The sequence below is a fragment of the Cyanistes caeruleus genome, chromosome 1, assembly GCF_971803275.1.
Source record: "Cyanistes caeruleus chromosome 1, bCyaCae1.hap1.1, whole genome shotgun sequence".
NCBI classification, from domain to species: domain Eukaryota; kingdom Metazoa; phylum Chordata; class Aves; order Passeriformes; family Paridae; genus Cyanistes; species Cyanistes caeruleus.
Window position 1 is genome coordinate 27,176,140 of NC_141701.1, and position 25,608 is coordinate 27,201,747.

Below are 25,608 nucleotides of genomic sequence, written 5' to 3' on the forward strand. Positions count from 1 at the left end.
AAAATTCTGTAGTTGATGAACATATGTAAGTGTGTGGGGTACATGCACAGTTATACAGCAAAGCAGAAGTTTCAGAAAGCAACGTGACACAAAGGAAAAAGAGTATATATATTTTCAATATAATATTAATTACATAAGAATGTGTACTTTTTCTGGATTGGAAAAAAATCTAGCTATTATCTTATCAAGGACCTTGAAAGTTCTACCTGTTTCTTTTCAGTCAATCTGATTTGCTGTTACATGTTACAAGTAGCAAGTTAGAACATGTAATTAACTTCAAGAGAATACATTTTTCTTAAGTAATGCTTAAAATAATTGTGGAATATGGATTCCAAATAGTCAAATATTTCTCACAGTATATCATCAATATAAATTTTTTTCCCTTTAAGAGCTTTGTCTTTTTATTTCTCAAAACACATTTCTTTTTCTTTGTAATTTGGGAGACATTCCAACATATTGAATGATTTTCTGTTTGTTTGAGAAGATGTTTGTATTACATAACCTGTTTTAACTGCCTGGTAGATATTATTGCCATTTATCACTTATTTTTTTCTATTATTTATATTGCATTATTTCTCCACATTCCTCAGTAAATCAATATAGCTGTCCAGCAAACCAATGGATTTTGTCTTATTTCTTGTTTAAACTGTTATGATAGTATTCATCATAACAGCTTTATAAATCTGATGCAAATCCAAACACTGGCCAGCTGTCTCTGGATTGTTTTTGGTGTTTCCTGAAAGTCATGCTGGAATTGACAGAAGCAGAACAAGAGATTCAACTATTGCCAGCTGACTGAGTCTAGAGAAAGTCTTATGACCACATGCTGATATGATTCATCCTATAAATCTTCAGTACTTAACAAACGCACCTAGTGCAGTAATTCATGCAGGACAGAGGGACTGGGCACGGGAGTGCTTCCAACACCGCAGCCCAGCCCATCCACAATTCAGCTGCCCAGCTGTTTGTGAGCAGATGGCAAGCACATCAAGCCTGAGCTGCAGCTCAGGCAAAGATGGGAAAGAAAGATTCACATCTCTCAAAGCCCACCAGGAACTCGTTCCTGGTCCTGCTCTCCATCTCTCATCAAAGATGCAGCCCAAGGGGCATAGTCATCATAATCATACTGAACAAATTTCTCTGGGTGGGCTTAGCCCTTAAAGAGTATGAACACAAGTTCTTTTTGAGAGGTGAAAGGGAGAAGATGAAAAGTGGCTGCCTCCCGTTCCCCTATGTTATAAGTTGACATTACCATCAAGAAGTTAATGTCCTTGGTAGTGATTCTGTGATAGGAACTTTCACTATAAGGTCATGTTAGAGATGATATATAGCCTTTATATCCCCTTTATATTGGGTTCCTTCCAACTCAGAAAACTCTATTATTCTATTTTATATATCTAGATTTATAGATTTATAGATCTATAGATTTATATTTGTATATACACCAGCATGAAGACTATTTTACTAACAAGGGAGAAATGTAAATTATATTATTTATTGAAAAAGATATATTTTGAAGAGTTAAAAGTCCTAGTTTGCTTGTCCTTGAATATTATTGAGGTCTATTACATCCTGTCCTCATTTGGCAAATATCTACACATTTGTTTTGAAAAAAGCATTAATCAAAACTGATGCTGTCCTTTCTATAATCTAAAGACCAGTTCTGCTGACAACACAGTCATGAAAGCTGCAATTCCTGCTCACTTCTTTCTGATCCAACAGTATCCAGACTGTAGCAACAGCAGCTGCATATCTTCCCTGGCACAGAATGATTTAGGGTGGAGAGCAGATTCTTTCCCCTTCAAATCACTTCAGAAAATTCTTGGCAGAAAGTCAGCTCATTTGTTTTGTTTGAGTAAGGAGGCCTGATTTATCAGTACAGAAGAAGTATTCATGCACTGTGCTGAATTGTATGAATTTGTATGAAACTGTATGAATATGTATGAAGTTTCTGTGTCCCGGACTACCTTGACTTTGCTATTCTTCTGCTCCCAGCATTTTTTAAAATGCAATTATAGAATTTCATGTAATTTTAATGCAAATATAGAAAATTGTACAAATTTGTGGCAATGTTTTCTATTGATTTCTCCACTGAAGTTAATGTAATAGTTTTTGGTATAGTTTGTGATATAGGAAAGCATTGATCACAGATTAGTCTGTAATTAGATTCTCTTTTTTTGTTTCTTTTTATTTTTCCTGAGTTGCTGGATCTACTAAATATTATACCTTGATATAGAAATAAGACTTGTATTCTGATCTAATACACTTACTAACTTTTAGTCAATTTTTCTAAATTCCTACTAAATTATTTCTAAATTAAATTATGAAAATAATTTTAAAGGAATAATATAAGATTTTCTAGATTTCACAATAAAGCCAAGTATTAAAATCACTTCAATTCATTAAATAAGATGTTCTGGGATTTGGTCCTTTGGCATTATTTGCAGTTCAAGATGTGTGGTTTTATTAAAAATCTACAAAGTTTCTTACTTTTTCTGTATGAGTGCATGTGCAAATTTACATATTATAGTGAGAGCTTTATTATCTCTCAGTTTTTAAAATCATGTTGCCTGAATGTTTTCCATAATTCTGAGGTGTTGACATCAGATATGGGGTTTTTTTTGTCTACTCAGCAGGAAATGGATTGCATTTCTGTATCATATTTACTGGAGCAACAGACAGCTGAAGAGTGAGGTTTGCTGTTGTGCAGCCTGAAACTGAGAAGTCATGCAGAAAATCAAGGTATGACCTGTTTGAAAGATAAAAGGGCGAATTCTTTGAACAGAGTAGGAAGGCAGAATGTTGATAAAGCTTTCAAAATCCTCCCTTTTTCTTTGGCAGAATTAATCTTGTCCTGCTACAATCTGGCTTCAACTGTTCCCTCTATTTTTAGTTACTGATCCTAGCCAGGTCCTCAAATAGCTCAGAGCTGGTGTTGTTTGTGTCTGATGTAAAACTGATACAGACTTGGTTGGCATTTTCATTCATGTTTCATAATCTTCCCTGGTCCATACATAAAGACAATCCTTTGGTGTGCTGGGAGGGGATGTTTTTATCACTGTGAACTAGATCAGACCCCCATTGTTCGACACTTAGGGTGCTCCTCATTTGACCATAAAAGAGGAAACAAAAACATTTTAGCGGCACTGAAGTTACTTATTTACATTAAGCTGCAGAGAGGAGTCACGTTTATGTTCTGGAAACTTCCCCTTCAGGTTTGTCAAGGAAAATCTCAGAGTTTCTCTTATTTGTATATTAAATCCTTCATACAATCTGTATGCCATGAGAAAGACCCTGTGAAATCGAAGTAGTGGTTTAATTGGCCCTTTGAGAAAAACATTAATTAAAAAAACCCCAAACATTAAAGAGCTTTTCAAATGTCATTGATACAAATCTTGGTTCCACAAAAGAGAAAGACTATATATGTAAGACCTTGCAGGAGGTTTTTATTGATCAATTAAATTAAAATAGGCACAGTGGGGAACAAATCTACCAACAATTTTGTGACTAAACCCATTAGTATTTCCTTATGAAATACTCATGTCTCTAATTTTATTACTTTTTTTCCTACAGTGATGTATGTAAGGAGGCTCATTAATACAATTTAAAACACCTGATAAGAGTTAATTTTTGAAACAAGATTTTTCTTCTTTTCTATGAAATGATGCATCTTTTCAAGCATTATAGATTCTCAGATTTAGAAAATTGGAATGTAGTTGTTAATTTTGGTTCTGTGTCTCTGAGAAATGCATTCAGCAATCCATACAATATTCCTGCATTCTTGTTCCTTTAACTTCACATAGGCATAAAAGACTCCAAAATGAAACTGGTTGTTGAATGCAAGCACATTCAGCTTTACCTGTAGAAAGGATGAAACAAGTGTTAAGATAAAATATCAAGGAAGGTGAATGGGATTTTCATATGGTAGCTTTTATGTTCAAGATTTCTTGAAGCTTTGCAAACATGATTATATTTAGCAATCTCTTGAGTATCAATGTAATTGAAATGTCATTTGTGGATTAATTTTGGTAATTGACTACAGCAATATTACAGGAAATAAAAGACAATGGTGAAATACCTTCTGTAGTAGATTACTCAGAAGAAATTTCATTAAGTGGTGTTTATGAGATGGCTTTTGGATAGGCTATCAGGATTGATAGTTCTGCAAAGAGTCTTCAGAAGAATGTTAAAGGATTAATTTTACTTGAAAAGGTAAATCCTTCTATTTTGATTCAGCCAAATGTTGACAGCCATAGAAAATCCATGTTCTTGAATAGAAAGCATTATAGTAGAATCAAAAGCCTGATATCTCATTCTTGTGTTAATTATTATTCTGTGTGAGTAACATTCATTTTTGTATTTTAAGGTTAGTAGTTTTACCTCATGTTCAAAAAATGCATCTTCCAGTGTCTTCTCTCCAGTGCCACTCCCTACACCTTCAAACACAGCCTTGTATTCCTAAAAGCACAGAAAACCACTTCATGGAAATAAGGTACTTTTGCATTCTGTGCAGCACAGGCACCTTACATTAATCTATAAATTAATCTTTGTTAAGTAATCTTTCTGCATAGACCTCCTGCATAGATTACAATTCTACATAAATCAAAAATTAAAAGCATATAGTCAGCAAAAGAAAGAAAAATCACATTTTTTCTTGTAGTTCTTATAATAATTTCCAATAATTTGAAGTAATTTACTGAAGGCACTAAAAGAGACTTATTGTAGAATGACATGTAACCTTTCTCTCCTTTGGACAGAGAGCACTGACCTTCTTGTACAAATTGTATCCATCAGAGCCAGAGCTCTAAATGGAGCCAAAACGTTGAACTCTGATCATCACATGGCTGCTCCTTTTATTTCCTGTAGTCAGCTGGATTTGCTTTACCTGCATTAATATTGTATCCAATACCATTAGTCTGATTTGTCATCCTGGAATATCCTGTGCAGATACACTCGACTTGATTTCTTAGGTGTTACGTTTCTGTGTAATTTCCTTCTCTGTGTTTTGGGTTTGTTTTTCCCTTAAAGCTGGAGCGTAGTAGAGGTCTACCACAATTGTTCCAAAATTCATCTAAATAACCCACCATCTCATGAATAGTCTTGTTCCATACCTCACTGACATGGTAACTCATTATTAAAATGCTCTGCTACATAGGAGCAGATGTACAGCTCCACCTTTGTGGGTTTTCTTTCAGAAAAAGTAATAGACCAGACATTTTTTGTGTACCTACTTAGCAGTAGATTAAATATTGTAGTTAGACAGAGTACAACAGTTAATTCATAGACCAAGTGTTGCAGATTAACTAGTGCTTAATGACAGCACTATTTGCATCAATATTAACATTTTCATCTACTTCGTTGAATCAATTAGTGATTTAGGGAAAACTTTTCAGAAGGGAAATCTTGTGGTATACTGGCAATAAAACAGGTTTAACTAATCTGTGACATAAATTGTTGGGTCAGCTCAGTTTAAAAATGTTGTATGGCTATGCTCCAGAATCTTGGAGGCAGCGGCAATGAAGTGAAACTCAGTTTGGGAAGAGTTAATGGAGTAGGAAGAGTTTTATTTACTAGGATGTGATTTGGTCTTACTTAAACATCGTTGTAAGAGGAACTTTGTACTGCACTAATATAATAACGTCTTATTTTAATCTTATCTCTTCATATCAAAAGTCTTTGATCCCATGCACATTTTTGTGAGAACTTTAGTACCTCGGCTGATTTTTTTATCTCTCTCAGAAATTCTTTTAACTTACGTGTATGCTCTTCAAAATTTTGCCGATGTCAGGAGATGTTAAGTATTTGTATTTTGGCTTTTTTTTTTTTAATAAATTAGTTTACATACTGCGTAATATTCTGCAACACACTTCACTTGCTCGTAGTCGTCTGCATTGGCCAACAGGTGCAAACCCTCTGGATACAGTTTTCCACAGGTTGGATACAGCTTCTCTCGGTCATCTTTACTCAGCTCAGTGCCAAATGAGTTAATGGTGATGATAAAGGCACGCCTGTCTGCCTCAAACTTAATATGCAAAACGAAGAATAAAGAGGTGTTGTTAGACATCTCATTCTAAATTAGGGTGGGCATATTTGGTGATTTTTTTAGTAAGTCAAACTGTGGAAATTTATTTTTTTTTAAAAAATGCCAACTTGAGAGCATTGGAAATGTACCTTACTTTTAAAACTGTAAATTCTTCTTTGCAAATATGTGTTAAACTTTAACTAGAAAATCAAACAAGATTTTGCAACCACAGCTTTTATTCTGTGATTTTTTTCTAAAAGTATAATTTCTGATGCTTCCTCATTTCCCTGCTTAGTTACCCAGATGTTGACAAGAAAAAATATCCTCACACCCTCACGTGTAAGATTATGAAATAATGATCTTATAAATAAAACTAAAAAAGGAAAGGACCACGAATCAACACTACTGCTTGTAACTCAAAGTGGTGTTGATAGTAAAGATTGAATGAAAATCCTAAAAAAAAGTAGTTTCTCAATGCACATATTTAAAATTATAATTTGATAAGGAGAAGGGGGCTGTTTACTTGCCAAGTTTTAAGTGCTTCAAATAACAGCTAATTTTCAATATGTAGAATCAAAAGCTATATTTCTTCTGTCAGGTTTAGATGCCTGTAATATCTATATTTTCACTTCAGCAGCAGACTGAAAGGCAATCCAGTGTCAAGATCTTGGGTTCTTATTTTGTACAAGGCAAAACTTCACTTACTACTCTTACAGTATGAATTAAAAATGCAATAGTAAATAAAACCAATATTTTCTTCTGCCTTGAGATCTAAATTGACTATGGTTTTAATTCTTTCCTTTATTCCTTACTTTGATGTTTTAAGAACAGCAGAGCCCTTGCTAATTGGAGGGATTACACAGGGAAAATCTTCCCAAGTGAATTATACATAGTATATGCATGTTTTAGGGAGCTTACAAAATTTCTTATGCTGTGAATATTTGAGCTGGTTTAAGCAGAGAGGTGCTCTTTTCATTTGAATAACAAGACTGCATTTGCAGCAAAAATCTGCCACTTTAGCCATAAACACTTTTGTGTTTATGCACAATACCAGGAACTCGCTACCCACTGGCACTGACTTTGAAGTAAGGAAAGGGAGTAAACAGTAAAGGAGCAATGAGAAGAAAATAAGGGTGCTTGAAAATATTTCTAGCTAATGAATAATAGGGCCAAATTTCACCTCCCTTATTAGTAAAAATAGGCCTATTAGACCTACTGAAACCATTTTAGGACAAATGCTTTCTTTTTTTGACTTGGTAAAGTCATGTAGAATCTAGCTGTTAGATGTGTCATATTTTGTTGGTAGAAAACATTATAGGCAGTTGCAACTAATGGTAGCAGGTGTGGGTTCTGCTTCTGGTGGCTTCCAATTTGAGAAAATTTGTAGGACAATTACCATTCATACAGACCTCTCAATTCCTCATATTATTGGCACATGAGGTTCTCTAGAGAGAGTAAGGCCATGAGGCAATTACTTGGTGACAGCCCATCTGATTGCTGCAGGTAGAGGAGGTGTCAGAGGATGACCATTTCCTTAATGCATGTTTCCATGGGGGAGAGTGCTGGTTCAGAATTTAGCATGGGGCCATGCCAACAGACACAGCTCCAGCTGCAGTGCAGGGCAGTCCTGCAGTTTCTTGCCAGATTCAGGGCTAAACATGCAGTGTTTGTTGTCCATGGTGGAAAAGAGATCGTCAGTACTCTTGCTGTTTGGCACCACTCATGGTGGTCAAGGAGCTGGGGAGCTAAATACCTCAGCTTCATTCTGAAGGGTCAGGTTGGTAGGTTTTGTAGTAAGATTGCAAAATAAATAGCAAGTATTGTTTTGAACAATTAAACTTGTGGGGTTTTTTTTTTTCTTTTTTTTCCTTTTTTTTTTTTTTTTTTTTGGGAATCCAATCATTAGCAGTCTGTTCTATGTGTCTCTTCAGGTTAATACAATATTATAGAAAAGGAAATCTTCTATAGAAAAGTTTATCCTCCTGCCCGATTGACATTAGATAGGGATTTTAAAGAAGCTTATCATAGGCTAAATTGTTACCACTGATATAAGGGGAGTTTTACAACATGCTTAAACTAACATTAGTAACTAATCTGCTCTGAGCATGAATTTCTATTTAAAAATGAACTTTCTGAAAAATCTGAATCAACTATGGAAAATGTCTTTATCTCTGCCAGCCAATCTCTTGATTTTTATTTTTAAGGAAAGTCAAAATACTTAATTTCTATTCAATTTAACTTGATTAGGAGCATTTTGTTTAGAGCATAAATTGAAACACTGTGACCTGCTTAATTAAAATAGGAAATTGCAATCTCTTTTAGGGCATTGTTTTGTAAAATGTAATTCAGACACATTCTTTCCTCAGGGATGAACTCCCAGTGTTATTATCTCATTTCCAAATGCAAACTTTTAGTATGATGTCATCAGACCTCAGTGAATTTTTTTTGGTTTCCAGGGTGTAAAATTGCTTATCCAGAAAAAAAAAAAAGACTCCTGGAAGCAAGTGGGTGGTCTGGCTGTCAGCCTCTGCAAAGAATTGTGATAGACTAAGTGAGAAAAAAAGGAGACCTGAATGCTGAGAATTCAATTTTAGAAATTTCTGTATTTTTTATTAAAATAACAGAGACAAAAATATCATTTGTTAGATGCATGTATGCTTTGTTGGGAGGACATTAGGAACTTTATATGCCATGGAAAAAATATTAAACTTTTCTGAGCTGAGACAAAAATACAGCACAGAATGTTCTATTTATATGACACTAATTCCAAAGGTCACTCAACTCTAACCCTCAACCACTGATTTTAATAGGAGAGTGAACAAACTTAACAGTGCCATGAAGCTTGAAGATTATTGATCAGTAAATAGATACAGTAATGCCAGGCTTTAGCTATCCCAAACTCAGTAATCAACATTTTTGGTTTTTTCTACATAATGTAGAGAAATGTGAAAGGGCAAGAGTTTGAGATTAGTGAACCATTTATTCTGTTCTGCCCTCTGCTACAGAAAAATATTAACTGAGACTGGCTCCTCCCTAGTAATGGTCTAGCTGCTTCTCTAGTCAAAAGGTAAAAGTCACCCTTGAATTCACTATTCATTACATCTTAGAAAAACAGAGGAGAAGCAAGCATCTGATAGATACCTTTGCAAATGGAGGGAGATTGAACAGGAAAAACAAAGTGAGATAAAGATGACAACATTGTGGAGTACTTTAATGTATAAAGGCTGAATGTTTCTTACCTCAAGAATAGGTCTCATGATTTCTGCTGTAGTACCACCTTGTTTTTCACAAAACTTATAAAATGCCTCAAGATAAGACTACATGAAAGGAAAAAAAATATTTTAAATGCTGCTTAAGACCTGGACCAGGATTTCACGTAGCCACGAACCTAATTTTTAAATGCTTCCTTTAACTTTGTTAATTCCAACTATGAATTTAAATTTGTGTTTAATTACTTAGTTCAAATGAAAGTTGAAATATTCAAATGCAAATGTCTTGTTATTACAATTTGAGATCAAATGTTTTCAGAAATTGTAATAAGACAAATATTTTGTTTTACTTGCTCTCTAAAGAAGGAACTTTTTGAGCTCCATTGAGCTTCCACTGCATAATAAGCAGATGGCTGAAGGAAACTCTTCATTTATAGTGTGTGGAGGAGGGGATTTGGGCATATGCCACGGCTGTTGGGCCAGCAGGATGAGGATACACAAACTAATCCCTGCTGCTCTACCCTAAACCCTGGATTAGGACAGAGCAGCAGACAAAGCTTCTGTAATACTGGTCTGCAGAGCCCTCTGGTCTATTAAGGTTCCTGGCATCTGCACCCATTTCAAAACACCTGTGCAGGAAGGACACAAAATATCTCAGAGATGCTGTTCTCCCTGCCTCTCAGTCTCCCAAAATACTGGAGTAGAGAACATTTATGTTAAAATGCATTTGCTACAACTTCACACAATCTTGTTAGGAGCTGTCACTAACTATGCAATTAAGTGAATTTTAAGAAGAGACATCTCACGGGGGATCTACTGCATAGAATTATGCATTAGGTTCTGTATAGTGCTATCTGATAATAGAGCAGAAGCAATTGATCACATTGACAGCTGAAGTAAAGGAGAAATTATCTATTAATAATTTAATAGTGTTTGCAGAATGATCCCCATAATACTTAGATGAGAAAGAAGAAAAAAACTAATGTGATAAATGTTAATATTTGGTCATCCACACAGGATATAAAATCAAATATGTATCTTACCAAATTAGAAAAAGTGTCTAGTATAGTAGTACTGTGAAAGAATTAAAATACATAAGCATAATTGATGTTGTATTGAATGAGAGAATTAGTAAAAGTTTTAAGAATTAAAAATCAGCTTTGGAATTTATAAACATCATTTGTAAGACAAACAGAATTTTATTTTCTTTTCCCCTAGTGCAATCAGATCACTGTAAAAATACTTCCTGCAATCTGGGGAAGCCATTATTAAAGGAAGATGATTAGGATTTTGAAGAGAATGTGCCAGGAGCTACTGTTAAGGGTTTGGAGTATGTGTAGTCTTTAAAGAGACCATTCTAGGAGTAGTGACGGCTGTGCTAAGATTTGTAAAGTACTTTGAAAATGCAAGGCACATGTTAGATGCATATCCTTGCAGCACTGTGCTGTAACAATGATAAAAAAATATTTTAAAAGGAAGAAAATTATACAAAATCCTTAAGTAAAAATCATGTTAGCTAAACTCAAAACCGTTAGACCCTATAAAATCTCATCTTCCTTATATAAATAAAGATAAATGTTAGCCAAAAGCTTGCCTGGGCTCACTCAGGAGCTAAGAGTTCTCTGGCATTTGGTGGATAACTGAGTTATTCATAAACAAATCTGGATCTGGATATTAGCCTGACATCTAGAGCATTTTCATTAATGAGATATTCAATTAGTATTTGGATGCAGACCTAAAATTTGAAAACTCCCCTAACAGTGGAGTAGAAATGAAAGTAGCTGGGTTTCATTCCTGGACTTGCAATCAACCAGATGACCTCAGACAGCTTGTTTTATCTCACCATACTTCTGTTTCCCCATCCATAAAACAGGGTTAATGATACTGACCTGCTTTGCTGAGACATTTGATAAACCCCAAATATTATCATTTTGTTGCAAAAACTTGCCTTGTACAGTTTGTTGCGCATTATTTCAATGTTCATCTCATCCAAGTCGTTTTCAGACAGGCAGTCTTGAAAAAAAGCAGCTGAAAGCAGAGTTTATAATACAGCAGTATAAATCTGTGTGTTGATAATATGCATCTCCTGTCTATTGCTCACCAGTGTGTGAACGAGGATCCAAGGGTTCTGTTGTACAAGAAAGGTTGATATAATAGAGAGGAAGAAAAATCCTCTTGCTTTTCCCCTTATCCTCCTATCCCCTCCTTTTTAATGAGAATCTGCAGTGAGGGGAATCAATCAGTGCTGCAGCCAGAGTCCATGTCTCCAGAGAGAATCAGAGGGGAATGCTAATGAAAGCCCTAATCTTCTCTGAAGTATACAGTTTGGTTATTATGGAGATTTTCTAGTGAGGGACACGAAAAATAATTTTTGTCTGAAATCATGCAGCTATTCTGAAATTGTCAAGGAGAATCCTCCTTCCTATTTTCCCTTTTCTTCTTTGTGTATGTAGTGTGGGAAAGGCAACAGGTTGCAGCTGATAAAGGGCACATGCTTTGACCTTGACCATCTGTGCTTATGGGTCCTCTGCCGAATTGACTAAAGAGCAAGCTTTGGAGCAGGGAGGCAGTGGATGAATTTCACTTGTGCAGCTGGACCATTTAAAATATGATATTCATAACCAATGTGTGCCTCTCACTGTCCCTGAGCTATCCCAGTGCTGCAGAGCAGTACTAAGTGACTGTTTTCCCAAGCAGTGGCAATGGAAGATGGTATTTACAGAGAGGATGTGAGCCTGGCCATGTTTTGTGGCCTTATCCCTTCTTATTTTTCCAGCATCCAGATTTTTGAAGGGAGAATATCAGAAAGTAGAGCCCTGAGAGTTCTCTTCAGTATCTCTCTGTAGATTTATTGCTCACAAATTTGTCCTGTGACTTTAAATAATTGATACTGCTCTCTTCTTTTACAAACTAATTTAGAAAAAAAAAAAAAAAAAAGAAGTCCAGAAATTTACTACAAGCTGTGTGAAAACAGTGGTTTAGTTTACCTTTTAAAATTAGTTTTCTGCTGGGATTTGTTCTTCTGAAGGATTTGGTTCATCACTCACTGTGAACAAACCACTGCTCTCAGGAATCTGTAAACAGTGTCCATATCTCTCATCAGTTTTGTCCACTCCAGACTGCAGCCTGGACTTTTTATTCTGTCTACACATGGCAGCACTGTTCATTTTAGCTGTCCTGCTCTGTCCCTTCTCTGATTTCACTGAACAGTGTGCCAGTGGCCAGGCACTGGTGGGAGTGTGCTGCAGGGTGGGCTCTGGGAGGGAGAGGCAGGACTGTGCTGTGCCAGACACAGCCAGCTCCAGCAGGGACCCACCACAGGGCACAGCCAAGCCCTCAGTTGAACAGGTATGGCTGAAGGGGTGTACCTGAAAACCAAATTGGGACTTTTTACAGGGCATGTGATGCTAGGACTAGGGGTGATGGATTTAAACTGAAAGAGGGAAGTTTAGATTAGATATTAGGAAGAAATTCTATACTGTGAGGGTGGTGAAGCACTGAAACAGGTTGCCCAGGGAAGTTGTGGATGCCCTATCCCTGGAATTCTCCAAGGCTTGGTTGGATGGGGCTCTAAGCCACCTGATCTAGTGAGAGGTGTCCTTGCCCATGGCAGAAGGGCTGGAACTAGATGATCTTTTAGCTCACCATTCTACAATTCTATGGTTCTAAACTCCCCCTGCTCCTTGTGACACATCCTTCCTCTCTGGAGGGATGCAGTGTGACCTGGGAGGGTAGCAGGGGGGCAGAGAAGAGGAGCCTGGCATGAAGGAGCAGAAAAGGCTGGAGGAAAAATATTATCCCCAAGTGTCTAAATGTTTCATTGTTTTCTGTTTGTTTCCTTATATCTGGATCAGTAATTAATTATGTCCTACATATATTAATCAGTAATAAATCAAGTTAATTTCCCTACAGATTTAGTCTGGTTTTGCCTGCAGTGGTACTTTGTGGGTGACCTCAGCCCACAATCTCCTTTTTCCACCTTTTTCTCCCCCTCATTGTGCTGAGAGTAAGGGTGAGCATGTGTCTGGGTGGGAATTTTTTTCCTGTCTGGGGCCAATGTACCAGACCTTCTTGAGAAGCAGAACCCAGAGCCTCTCACGGTACTGAAAATGAGTGCACATGATTGTTTCATATACGTTCAAATCCATCCAGTTCCATCTTATTCTCAGTGCCCTTCACAGCTGATTAGGTTTTGTTTGTGTTGGCTGCTGCATCACATTGAGCAGAGTTTCATCTTAATTTCATAATGTGACATTCCCATACTTTACTCTGCTTTGCTCTTAGATTTAGTTCTTCAAAACAGGATTTTTCTTTATATTTGAAACATGCCCAAATCTCAAGAGGGAATCTATGTTCTACCACAACATCTAATATTTATTAGTAGCTCTCTCCTTGATCCTTAGTGAAGATATATTTTTAATAAAATGTAGGTGTTGAAATAAAAATATAGCTGTTTTAAATCAGTAACTACTTTGAATATAAAAGACATACATTGCACTTCTTTTCTCTGTGTCAGCTACCCAAGGTGGATGTAGAAGCTATAAATAAATGTTAATAGAATATGTCCTGAACACCACTTGAGAAGTTCTTGATCCACTATTCAAGATTTGTATTATCAAAACACAGCACATCCAGTGGGAAGCATCCTGTTCTAAGGAATACGTTTTAAGAAAAAAAATAAGAAATGATTTAGTGTTTTTACCTAATGGTGTGTCAACCAAAATTGCATTGAAGAGTTCAGTGGGGTTTGAGGCAATGCTGACTGCTTCCATTTGCTCAAAACTCCCCAGTGGATGGCACTTGGGAACAAGTTCAGCTATGGCTCGCTGATGTAATGTGCCAGTTATTAAAAGAATGACATTGTCAATCATATAGCTGTATCTGTATTGGAAAGAAAAAGAAAAAATAAATTATTTTTACAATCAACTTTCACTTGGAAAAATAAAAACCCCAAATTTTTGAAAATTAGCCATAATACCAAAGTATTATCAGGAATGTATAATCATTCTGTGTCAATAGCTCATCAAAAATCAACAGAAGTTTTTAAATAACAAGGAGATAACACAGCACTAGTTTTAAACCACATGACTGGTTTAAAAAATGACATGATTTAGGAAATGGACACTTTTGAAGAAGGTGGTACTGATGTTTGAGTATAATAAGCATAACAGCTGAGAGATGTAGATTCATTGTAACAAGTGACAATGAGTGGTATCCAAAGCAAATCACCTGAGCTATCAACTTTTCTAGTTTGGGATTTTTTATTTCATATAAAATACCACCTGGGAAAACAAGTACATGGGAATCTCTGCGTTAAAACTGCAGAATTAATGCAGATGATCCAGTCTTAGGGTTTTCTTCTCAATTGGCTTTAAACTTCCTCCCATGAGGGAGCTAAGAACAGGCCCTTAGAGATTTCTTCTCTACTACTTCAGGTTTTCTTTGAAGTAGAAGTTTTCTACCAGCTTCGTACTAATTTTAGTGTCAAAGAGACTGATAAGGGTCTTGTCAGTGACTTGGAAGGGAACACTATTCCCTTGAATGCCAGTCTTGAGTTTGCATTGGTGACTAAGAACACAGCTAGAAACATAGATTAATATGTTCTCACTCAAAACCTGTGAAGAGGGCTTGAGGACTGGTGGAATGTAGTTCAGTGATCTGTGTGAAATATCTTTAACCAGTTATCCATTATTTAAAAAAAAACAACAGTGTGCAAAGGTTGTGCATGCACATCTATGTCAGTGAGTGTGAGAAAAGAGCTGCCATAACTTTCATGCTTTCAATTTAATTTCCTTGAAACAAAATGTAAACTTATGCCTACAGGTCACAGCCATCCTAGCCTTTAAGGTCCTGTTAATATAATAGCCTAAAAGTGGTCAGCTACACATGACCAGAAAAAAAAAATGAGGATGCTCTCTTTTTCACTGTTATAATAAAAATGTTCCTTGAAAGTTACTTGAACAGTTAATTGTTCTTGTTAAAATATATTAAAAGTATAAGATCAAGGGGAATAAATAGCTAAGTAAAATATAATTCTGGTATTTTGCTAATCCATGTTATACTTTTATAAAGCAGATCCCTGTTTTTAAAGTTGTTTAAGCTATTAATTTGTAAGTTTAATCTACTTATGAGGGTATTGAGATCAGAGTTTTCTCTTCATCTGGCATCAAACTGCAGCTGAACTTTCAAAAAAAGCTACTTGGATCTAAGTACCTTGCAATATGCCATATAAAGCCTTCCAGGTTTGTATTTATTTGCTTCAAATAGTATAAAAATTATGGTAGGTGTAGGATGTGTTGTGTTTCCCCCTTTAAAAAAGGTCTACAACTTGCCAAATGCCTAGGAATTAAATCGCTTCCCTGTTATTCCCTGTAAATTGTTAATCCTCCATGAATCATCCCCCCACAAATGTAGCTTTTCAAGTTCTCTGACTTAAACAGTGTTTGAAAATTTTAACCATTTTTAATTAATTCATCTCTACCACTTCTTCTGCCATTAATCACATAAAAAATTCTGCTTCTGTTCTTTAAAATAATTAATTGCAAAGACAACAGCTCTTCATATACACATACAGTTTCAGAATTTATAGTAGCAAGTAAAGTATGCAAATGTAGCAGTATCAAAGTAATTTTGCTGTTTTTAAAACTGAATAGAAATTCCAACATGTTGAATTTACACTATTTCAACTGCTTTTTCTACTACTGTATGGTAAGCTATGTGGTAATATTACTTACGTGACAAAATTCAGAAAAGTGGCAAGTGGTTCAAAAGCATGGTTTCTAAAGTAATGAAATTCTGTGAGTAGTTTTGTTTTCAGTTTTTCATCAATGGTAGAAATAGTGAGAGGGCCAGTTTCATTAGCCAAGAAGTTGCCATAGTCTGTAGTCTGTAGATGTAACTTCAGATCTGGAATTGAATTCAGAAAGACTATGAGAATAAATTTTCATATTGTCTGCAACCAAATTTTTAAAAAAAAGTTAATTTCTAATACATTTTTATATTAAGCAACTGAATATATTGTATGGAAAAGTTTTTTGCGTAGATCTAATATAGTGTAAATGCAAAAATGATGCACTGATTTGTACTGTCTTCTACCAGTAAGACTTTCTGCATGATGTAATAAAGAACAAATAATTGATGGTTTTGTCAGAAGTTTTACCATCAGCATCCCAGGTAGACTGTTACTCACTACTGCCTCTAGTCCCTCCCTTATCAGGTTTGTTCAATGTTTCAATTTCACTGATTTGCACCACTATAATACATCAGTTGTTTTGTCTGCTGCACTCTCGAGGACTGTTTTGCATTAATAGGAATCATCTCTTAACTTTGGTAAGATCTTAAATATTCCCATGAAACAACTAAATCTCAAGATTATAATCTTCTGTTATCAGGCTGCCTGATGAGAAGAAAACACATCTTGCCTGGCACACATTTTGGACTCCAAATGGATTCTGTAGTGGAGCACTTGAAAGGGGAGAGTTTACACTCCTAGCATTTCTGGTTTGGCTTTCTCTGATTTATGGATGCTACTAGCAAATCCTAAGAAGCTGTTCCAGAAACTTGGGTCATTGTGACATTTCCTCAGTCCTGGTGACTGGGGAAAATGAGTTGTTTTGACCACAAAGTTAAAATAAATTTTCACCATATCATAGAATTAATGTGAAAAATTTTATCTGCTAGTCATCTTTTAGCATGAAGCATAAGCAAGCATTTGAATCAGTTCTTGCTGTTCAAAGCAGTGTAATGTTTTCTTTTAGAAAAGGCCCCACTGCAATGCATAATTGTGTTCAAACGCTGTATTAAAATTATTGCAAATTACAGATTGGGATACTGTTATATGATTTGGGCATTTATTATAATTAGGTTTCTTTGTGAAATTTGAACTGATAATTAGGGAAAAGGACAGCAACACTCCCACTGACAGAAATAAGGGTGTACCTGTAAGGAAGTTAATTTGCAATTAGCAAGGTAAGCATTTATGCAGCTACTTTTGCCTATTTCCCCATGTATATACTTCCTCAGCATGCAATAAGGCTGCCTACACTGAGACTTAAAGCAAAAGAACTGGTACATTGTGAATCAGACTCCTACATTTAGCACTGTAGCTTACTGAGATAAACCTCATAGAGTCTTCTATGCAAGTTGGCTGCCACTCAAGGTTGCTCAGAGTCCTGTCCAGTCTGGCCATGAGTGTTTCCAACATCTCTAGGCAACCTCTTCCAGTGTTTCACCCCTCTCCTTTTAAAAAATTTCTTCCTTATATTTAGTCTGGTTCTATTCTTTTTTAGTTTAAAATCATTGCCCCTTGTCCTATTTTTAGAGACCCTATTAAAAAGTTTGTCCCTATCTTTCTTGTAACCCCCCTCAGGTATTGAAAGTTGGTAATAAAGTCTTCCTAGAACATTCTCCAGGCTCAACAGCCCCAACTGTTTTTCAGCTTTTCCTCATAGGAGAGATGTTCCAGCCCCAGGTGCAGATTGTCTCAGTGGCCCTACTCTGGACTCACTCCAACAGGTCCATGTCCTTCCTGAGCTGGGGACCCTAGGGCTGGACACTACTCCAGGCAGGGTCTCACAAGGGCAGAGTAGAGGGGGAGAACCATTTCCCTCTTTAGATGATTTAGATGCAGCCAAAGACACTGTTGATTTTCTGGGCTGTCAGCTCATGTCTGACTTTTCATCCAAGAGTAGTAGACATTCAAGTCCTTTTCCACAGGTCTGCTCTCAATTCCTTCCTGCCCCAGCCTGTGTTGATACCAGGGATTGCCCGACCCAGGTGTAGGACCTTACACTTGGCCTCACTGACTCTTGTGAGACTCCCATGGGCTCACTCCTCCAGCTTTGCTAAATGACATCCTGTACCTCAGTTGTGTCAGCTGCACCACTCTGTTTGGTGTCACCTGCAAACTTGTTGACGGTGCACTTGATCCCACTGTCTGTCTTTGAAGAAGATATCAAACAGTAAGGTTTGGTCAGCAGTCCCTAAGGATCCTTCAGGGGCACTGCTCATCACCGAGCTCCATCTGGATTTTGAAGCATTGCCCGCTATTCTCTGGGTGAAACAACTCAGCCAGTTCCTTATCCACCAAATACAGTCTATTCATCAAATCCATATCAAATCACATAACACACTTAGAAAAAGTCACGGTTTCAGTACAGAATTCCATGTAGGAAGAGGAGAAAGAGAATCCAAATATGAAAAGAGAAACACAATTGAAGAAAAAGGGAAAGGTAAGCAAGGTTAAGAGGGAAACAAAAATCCAGTTATACCCAGAATTAGTCTAATATATAAGACCAAGTTTTTAAAAGAACACTAATATTTTGATTTTACACCTACATTTCCTGTGAAAACTGTTCATTTCTACATTTTTTTTGGTTATTGTTCTTGCAAAGAGTACAAAAATACTGGGCATATGCTGAGATTAGATAATACTACTATATTAGATTCAGAAATGAATTCCAACTTTTCTCAATTCATTTTCAGGAGAACCACAGATATCTACCTTTAGTCAGACTCTGTAAATGCCTTTCAAATCAGTAGTTTTCAGGGGCTAACTACTTAAAGAAGACTGTAAAACCCAAATATAAGCCCCAAGTACTGACCATTCTGAAATGCGATTAACATCATTGTAAGATGAACAGAAACAAAAACCTGCTGATCAAGATTAGTTTCACAAGACTTTGTTATCGTTCCTCAGTTCTCTGATTGATTGATTGATTGATTGAGTGATTTCATAAACCATGACTTAATATAAGACATGAAAAATATTAGCTATGAGACATTAAATAGCTTTACCTATCTCCCAACAGCCAGGAGGAAATGTTATACCCAGGAATGTTTGGTTTATAAACCTGTCAATTACACAGCCTGCTTTACAGATGCATTTCTTCAACTGAATAAATAAATGCCAGCATGCATACTGTATGGAAGAAAAAATATTCAACTCTAACTTATGGTCTTGGCCAAAACAACAGTCCACAAACTCCTATACCATATGATCAGTCAGAAATGTCATAATCGGAGTTCACATCAAGACAGTGCGACTCAGACTGAACTGGTGGTCCTAAATTACAGTCCTTTCTTCGCTGCTGGCATAAATAAGGCCTGGGAACTATCACAGTCAGACACTTGCACTAGTGACATGACTTGGTGACTCAGCAGGAGTGGATGGCTGAGCATTACAGGGGCCTCAGACATCCCTGTTTGCCAAAACTTTTTATTGATGGTAGCTCCCCTTTTTCTCAGGGTCTCTTGGAGACCTAGACAAGACTCTGACCTTTGTCCTAAAGATCCCTAGGAAAGAAAATTCCTGTATTTCAGCTGTCATCCATTCATTTTGATTGTCATCCATCTGCATTGTCTATTTTCTTATAAAATTACATGCAGGAAAACAACTAATAGGAAAAGTATGACCTTAAATATTCATGAGTTTGCTCAAAACTGAACAGCAAACAAACACAATTAACTAAAGTATGACTAAAATGAATTAATGCACAGAGGGAGACTAGTTTAAGATGAATGCAATCAAGACAGGAATGATCCTGATCAGAAAGAAAGAGTATTGTGAGAACTTTAACAAACTGTTAACGTCATCTCTTGGCATCAGGTTCATGGTAACTTTTCTGACTCCTCACTTTGATAGCAGTAAACAATTAACTGCAGTTTTCTCTCAGTTAACATCTCTATTTCAGCCACCATGTGCTGGCTCTAGTAAGTTAAGTAAACTTATTTCAGTGATTCTTTTGGGAGCGGAGTCGTGATGCTTGTCCTTCTGTGACCTAGCCTCCTTTTCTACAGAAAGTACAAAGAGCAGAAGTCTTTCTTTCACACAAAAAAGGCAGGAGAAGAACAAAACACTGCATTTAGACACCTCCACACCCTCACACCCCCATATTCTACTTCAAAAACTGTCAGCAGTGTTGCTCTGGGAACCTCATTCCCTTGAAACAGATGATACCAAACCAGTAGCATACCGCCCATGGGGTAGCTCCGTGGAAATCATAGTAGTTCAACCAAGCCAAAAAGGATGTCTAAATGAAGCTGAAAGTCTCTCCTCCTGTCTGTATGGCCCTGAATTTGGAAGATACAGTGGTATCATTACTGTTAGTAGTCTTCTTTTTCTTCCTGTCTCTCTTTTACACTTACTCTGTGATTACCAAGCAGATGTAAAGCACTAATCTACAGTTTTTCTTGTGGTTCTTCAGCACTGACATTATGGTTTCCTCTCTAGAGATACCAAAACCACTTTGAAATTAAAAGATCTTTTAGTTTCTATTTATGGGTTACTTTGAGTGGTTTTGATTTTTGTTTTCTGCTTGTTTGTTTTAGCATATTTATAGTGTTTTTAACTTAGGCCGTTTTTTGTGGTGTGGTGCTAAGCCACAGAATGCAGAACTGGGTAAATTTATTACCTTTTAATGTGAAGACATGATAGCACTACTGAGCAAACATCACAGTACTACAGCACAAATCCTCTTGCTGAATATTCCAATTTTACATAAAAGACAATGTATGAGATTTACTTTAGAGGTAGGGGTCTGTGGGTTTGGTGCACTGCACACTCATGATGAAAGTTCAGTATTACAGCATCCTACATGTGCAGAGAGATAAGTGTGTTTAGCATCATGTAGAAATCCATTATTTCTCATATTTTTGTTATAAATAATACATTTGGTAGGTAAATGATGGGAATCTTAGCTGTCTATAATAAGTAGACAAAAGTTACAATGGTGAAAGAGATGTAGCTGAATAGAGAAAAAGGGAAAGTGATAGTGGGTAGTAGAGATGTGCTTGTAGGAGGGATGATGAAGGCTGTGACTTCTATTGATGAAATAATTTGCATTCTAAAGTTGAATGAACACTAAAAAATATAAGTTTCAAACATAAAACTAATGGATATTCCCATTATGAATTTTAATTAGGAATGTTTTTTTATCTCTCTATTGTTACCTGTCCATCTGCTGCATACTCTTAAAAGTATTGAAGGTTTATATATTTTAGAAATATTTGAAAATTACTTCATGGTGGTAAATAACTTTCTTGTAGCATGACTTAAAATTTAGGGGGTTTTTTAGCTACTCTAAACTTAACTTAATGAGCAAGTAGTCTTTTGTGAAGGGTGCAAATAATCCCTTTTGCCTATATGTTTTTAACTCTGTATATTTTCTTCTTATTCAGAAGCTACCGGGATGTTTTTTCCTTCATGAAGCTTTGGATGACATCATTTATTATTGAGTTCGTCTGCAGGGAGAAGTGAAGTGACAACACAGTTCATTTATTCTACCAATGTGTCCTATATGTCTTTTATAGATGTTTGAAGCTGTTACCTTTTTTCCAAAGTCATACTTATGCAGCAGGACTTTTTCACTTGAAAAATTAAATACAATATCCAGAGTTTCTGTAGAGTCTGTAAGTTGCATAGATCACAAATGCTGGAACAAATAGGGCAAAGAAACAGTTGGTTTTGTCCAGCTGACATAAGGAATAGATTTCAGTTCTCAGAGTGATTGTATACATCTATTCTGTGTGTCTAAAGTGCCACTGTATTAAATGAAGAGCTGATACAGCTCTCCAGGTTATCAGAAGCAGAAGCAGACACATGCATTTGGTCAGTTCAATAGTGTCTAAATTCCATTGCCTGTATCTCTTCTTTAACCATAAGAGGAACTTTATCTTGTGGACAGGTAAATGTCTATGTGCATTTCTTTAAATGTTGTTGTTTTAATCTGAGAGATGAATGGCAAGCAATCTTCCTAGACTTATGTTATTATTTATATTAATAATTTAGACAGCCTCAAAACTCTGTTGGATATGGGAATCATCATTCTTCACTTTTTCTTACCCCAAACCCATCACTGGTACAAATCAACCAAAGCTCAAAACAGAGTGAGCTTATTCCTTGCCCTTCTTCCTTTTCCAAATTAATCTAATAGACTGCATGTTATAGAAATTGAGTGCACGACAGCTCAAAGCTCATAGCTTTCATTTTACAGTCAGGAAAATGAACTTTATGTTCCTTTAGAAAGGTGATTTCTTTCTGTTGCATTTTTTTCCTGCCAAGTGTCGAAAGGTACATTACATGAGTCTTTGGTACAGGTCTGTCTTCATCAGGCTGTGACCTGTCTCAGCCATGGAAAGCTGTTTTGGAAACTAAACTACTGTGTGTTCTGTGTTCTCTTTATTACTGTGGCAAAGTCACCTTGAAAAGAGCTTTTCTTTTTTTTTTTTTTTCTATTTCCCTAAGTTTTATCTTTGTGGAGTCTAGTTTTCTGTTCCTGGTAAGCTGCGTCTTCACCACTACCCTAAAACTCAGGAAGTAATAAATTACTAAAATAATATATTTTGTAGCAAAACTCAGAGCCAAATAGTAAGCTTTTAATAAGATTTTGGAAACTATCTTAAACAGCTGAAATGGTATGGAAGTTCCAAAGCTAAACTGTTCTATAGGATGGTTAAAATCAGTGAGAAGGTTGCTAATCTCCGTAAGAACTCTGTGGATGAGATTTCTAAACCTTATTGGTAAACCAGAAAGTCCCATCATCTGTATTGCTTAGCAAATCACAGCCTGTACACAAATCACAGTCTACGGAGAGCTATTAACTTAAATATGAGAACAGTTCTTCAAAGGACATCGAGGTTATCTCTGGGTTTAAGACAAACTCTCAGTAGTAGTTCAGTCTTTTCCCTTCCCTTCTGCAAACACCTCAGCAAGTGTTTCTTTCTAAATGAAATAAGCCAGCAGACTTACCTTCCAGTGTCTCACACTGTGCTAAATTGACATAGTCCGCACTTGTCAAGATCCCAGCTTTGAACCCTCGGACCAGACCCTCCAAGTAGCCATGGTCTGCATTGAAGTAAAATTCTGAGTATCCTGGCATGGAGAAAAGGATATTTAATCTCTCTTCTGGGTACTTGATGGCACTGAATATCTGCCACCAGCTGTTTTTCCCCTCTTTGGAAGGAGTGACAAATGGTCAGGAATTCCTGCCAGCCTATGATTGTGTTTTACCAACTGGTTTCTTCCTGTTTCTTGCTCCTACTGTAGTTCCAGTACAGTTGATGCTTACACAACTGCCAGCCAGTAAATCCAACTCCCTCCTGTCAAAGCCAGAAAATTAATCTATTATTGTTGGAAGAGAAGCCAAAAAGGAAGTACAGGATTTAACCCCTGCTTGCAAGGATGCTCTGTAATGCCTGGAGAATGAGAAAGCTTGAATAAAACTTTCATATTTCTTAACTGTATTATAAACAAGAAGTTATCTCAGAATGACTATAGAAAAAATATTTCTGCAGTAAAGTAGTAGTCTGTGGCAGAACATAGTCTATTCAAGGAGCTTAGATGGTTTAGTAGTATCTCTGTGTTTCTTTATTTTTTTAACATTTTTGCTTGCTGGAAATTTTCTTTTGCTCATCTCTATCACTAAATATGTACACAAACTAAAAGAGCCTTCTAATAATTAGTGTGAACATTAGTTAATGTGCAAAGCTGAGAGGTTTTTGAAGGGTTTGACTTTCACTGTCCTTGAAAGTCAGTATCCAGAACTTGCCTTGAAACCATAGTTTGTCCCAGTGTGCCACCCATACCTAAAAACACTCTCACATTTCTCAGAGCTTTGAACATGTTTGATGTGATGTGTGGCTGAAGGCAAGCACCATGGCTAGTCTATTGACCCTGGTGCTGAAATGTGCCTGCAGCAGGAGTTGTGAGTTGGCAGCTAGTGGGACAAGGCTGTGGCTATGAGACCTTCTCCCCTCTCCTGGGAGGGCAGAAGCTGATGAGACCTTGGTACTCACCAGATGATTCCTGTCTATACCATGCTGCTCCAGGCACAGCAGGGCTTGGAAGGCTGCACAATGAGGCACAAGATGCCTGCATATTTGCTGCCAAAACAGCCACCCCCTACCTCCTCTAGGAAGGTCACTAGCTGGCTGGTTTCTTGGCTGGCTGGCTGGGAGCCTCCAAAACTGGCCACAAGCCACTGGGCAGCTATGCTGAGCCAGGGGAGCAATACAACTGCACCTTGAGGGTCAAATCAAAATTGTTTCAGGCTGGATATTACCCCACCTGTAACCCATGGCAGAGGAAGTAATGACAGCATTTAGACACTTTGAAAAATCACATGCTCAGGCATGCAAATTAATTTAGTTGAAGTTCAGTAGGGCCAAGAGTACTGAGTTTGCTTCTCATACACTGGGTTTACAGTTTTAAGTCAGTCAGTTCTTTGCACTGCAGAGTTAACCCAGCTAAAGAACAATGAGACAGATTAGGCCTATTAGACAATAGAAACAAAACATTTCCTTCCCCCACAAAAACAATTTGGTTTTGTCTCCCAAGTCTGCATGCCAGCAGTGCTCAGAACCTCCAAAATACAAGAAATTTTCAGGAGAATTTTGTCAGTGATGTTTCAAAAGTCAGAGAGATATTTCAGGATACATGACCGTCATCAGTGCTTCCTTACTGACCATGTGACAATAACCACATTTTAACTTAAACCTACTTTTTGCTGTCATCTGCTTTGTTCCAGCATGTTTTGCTAAACAACCTCTGTTTTTCACCTTTTCCAAGAAAAGAAGTGGAGAGAGGTAGTAATAATTGCTGTGTACACGGAGAGACAGCGTGAAGGTTTAACCTACAGCTCTCCAGAGCGTGTGTTGCATAAACAAGTAAGGTCTCACAGCAGCTGAGCCTCCCCCAGCTGCAATCACAGCGTGTCAGAATGTGGCACACATCCAGCTGGGGGCAGCCCAAGGTTGTGCTCCCCATCAGCTTCCAAAGCTTCAGACAGCAGAGCCAGTGCAGAAGTGGCTTTGCAATAAATCCTAAATTTAGTAAGGTCATGTAAATACTGCCTGGCAGGTGTAAATACCACCACTGGTGATCCTCCAGTGGGAAAATACTTCCATGGATCTATAAATATTGATGGGACCACCACTTGAAGTATAATCACTCAGCAAAGTGACTTAATGAAATCAGTGTAATTTTGAATGATTTCAGAAAACTGGAAAATCAGGATAAAGTCTTGAGTGATGTTATCTGCTAAGGGATAAGGTGTCAGATAATTTGATCCAGATTGATAGACTGCATTTGGCAACATTAGAAAATCCTCAGTTCTCTGATTTTTTGTTGAAAGAAAAGCTGAGGAAAAGAGACAGCTTTAACAGCAATTTAACCAAATTAAAATTAAAATTAAAATTATTCATATAGTTAGTTAATGCACTAAAATTTTATGGGATAATATATATATTCAATATCTACTGTTGCAATCTATCAATATAATCTTATTTCTTATAATGAGTGGCTAGTACTATATGGGGTTTTTTTACACTTGTAGCGAGCACAGTTTTGTTAATTATTGGGTTTTATATCAATGATTTTAA

The 25,608-nt window shown here is 36.7% G+C and overlaps 1 protein-coding gene across 1 annotated transcript; it reads right to left on the reverse strand.

The window, feature by feature from the left end:
* Positions 1 to 3,426: 3,426 nt before the first annotated feature.
* Positions 3,427 to 23,326, reverse strand: ATP6V0D2 (ATPase H+ transporting V0 subunit d2). The gene is made up of 8 exons (XM_023920810.2): positions 22,979 to 23,326; positions 15,966 to 16,137; positions 13,934 to 14,112; positions 11,180 to 11,259; positions 9,262 to 9,339; positions 5,846 to 6,022; positions 4,381 to 4,458; positions 3,427 to 3,859 (listed from the first exon to the last, which is right to left on the reverse strand). Exons 1-8 carry the CDS (start codon positions 23,106 to 23,108, stop codon positions 3,698 to 3,700), a joined length of 1,056 nt encoding a protein of 351 aa, XP_023776578.1. The 5' UTR covers positions 23,109 to 23,326; the 3' UTR covers positions 3,427 to 3,697.
* Between the last annotated feature and the right edge of the window lie 2,282 nt (positions 23,327 to 25,608).

Excerpts from the sequence above, each read along its gene's own strand:
- ATP6V0D2 (XM_023920810.2), bottom strand. The coding sequence starts at position 23,108 with ATGCCAGGATACTCAGAATTTTACTTCAATGCAGACCATGGCTACTTG. Across the intron at positions 11,260-13,933 it reads TTTGGTTGACACACCATTAG|CTGCTTTTTTTCAAGACTGC; the intron begins GTAAAAACACTA and ends CTCTGCTTTCAG. Across the intron at positions 4,459-5,845 it reads GTGTTGCAGAATATTACGCA|GAATACAAGGCTGTGTTTGA; the intron begins GTATGTAAACTA and ends CTGTGCTTTTAG.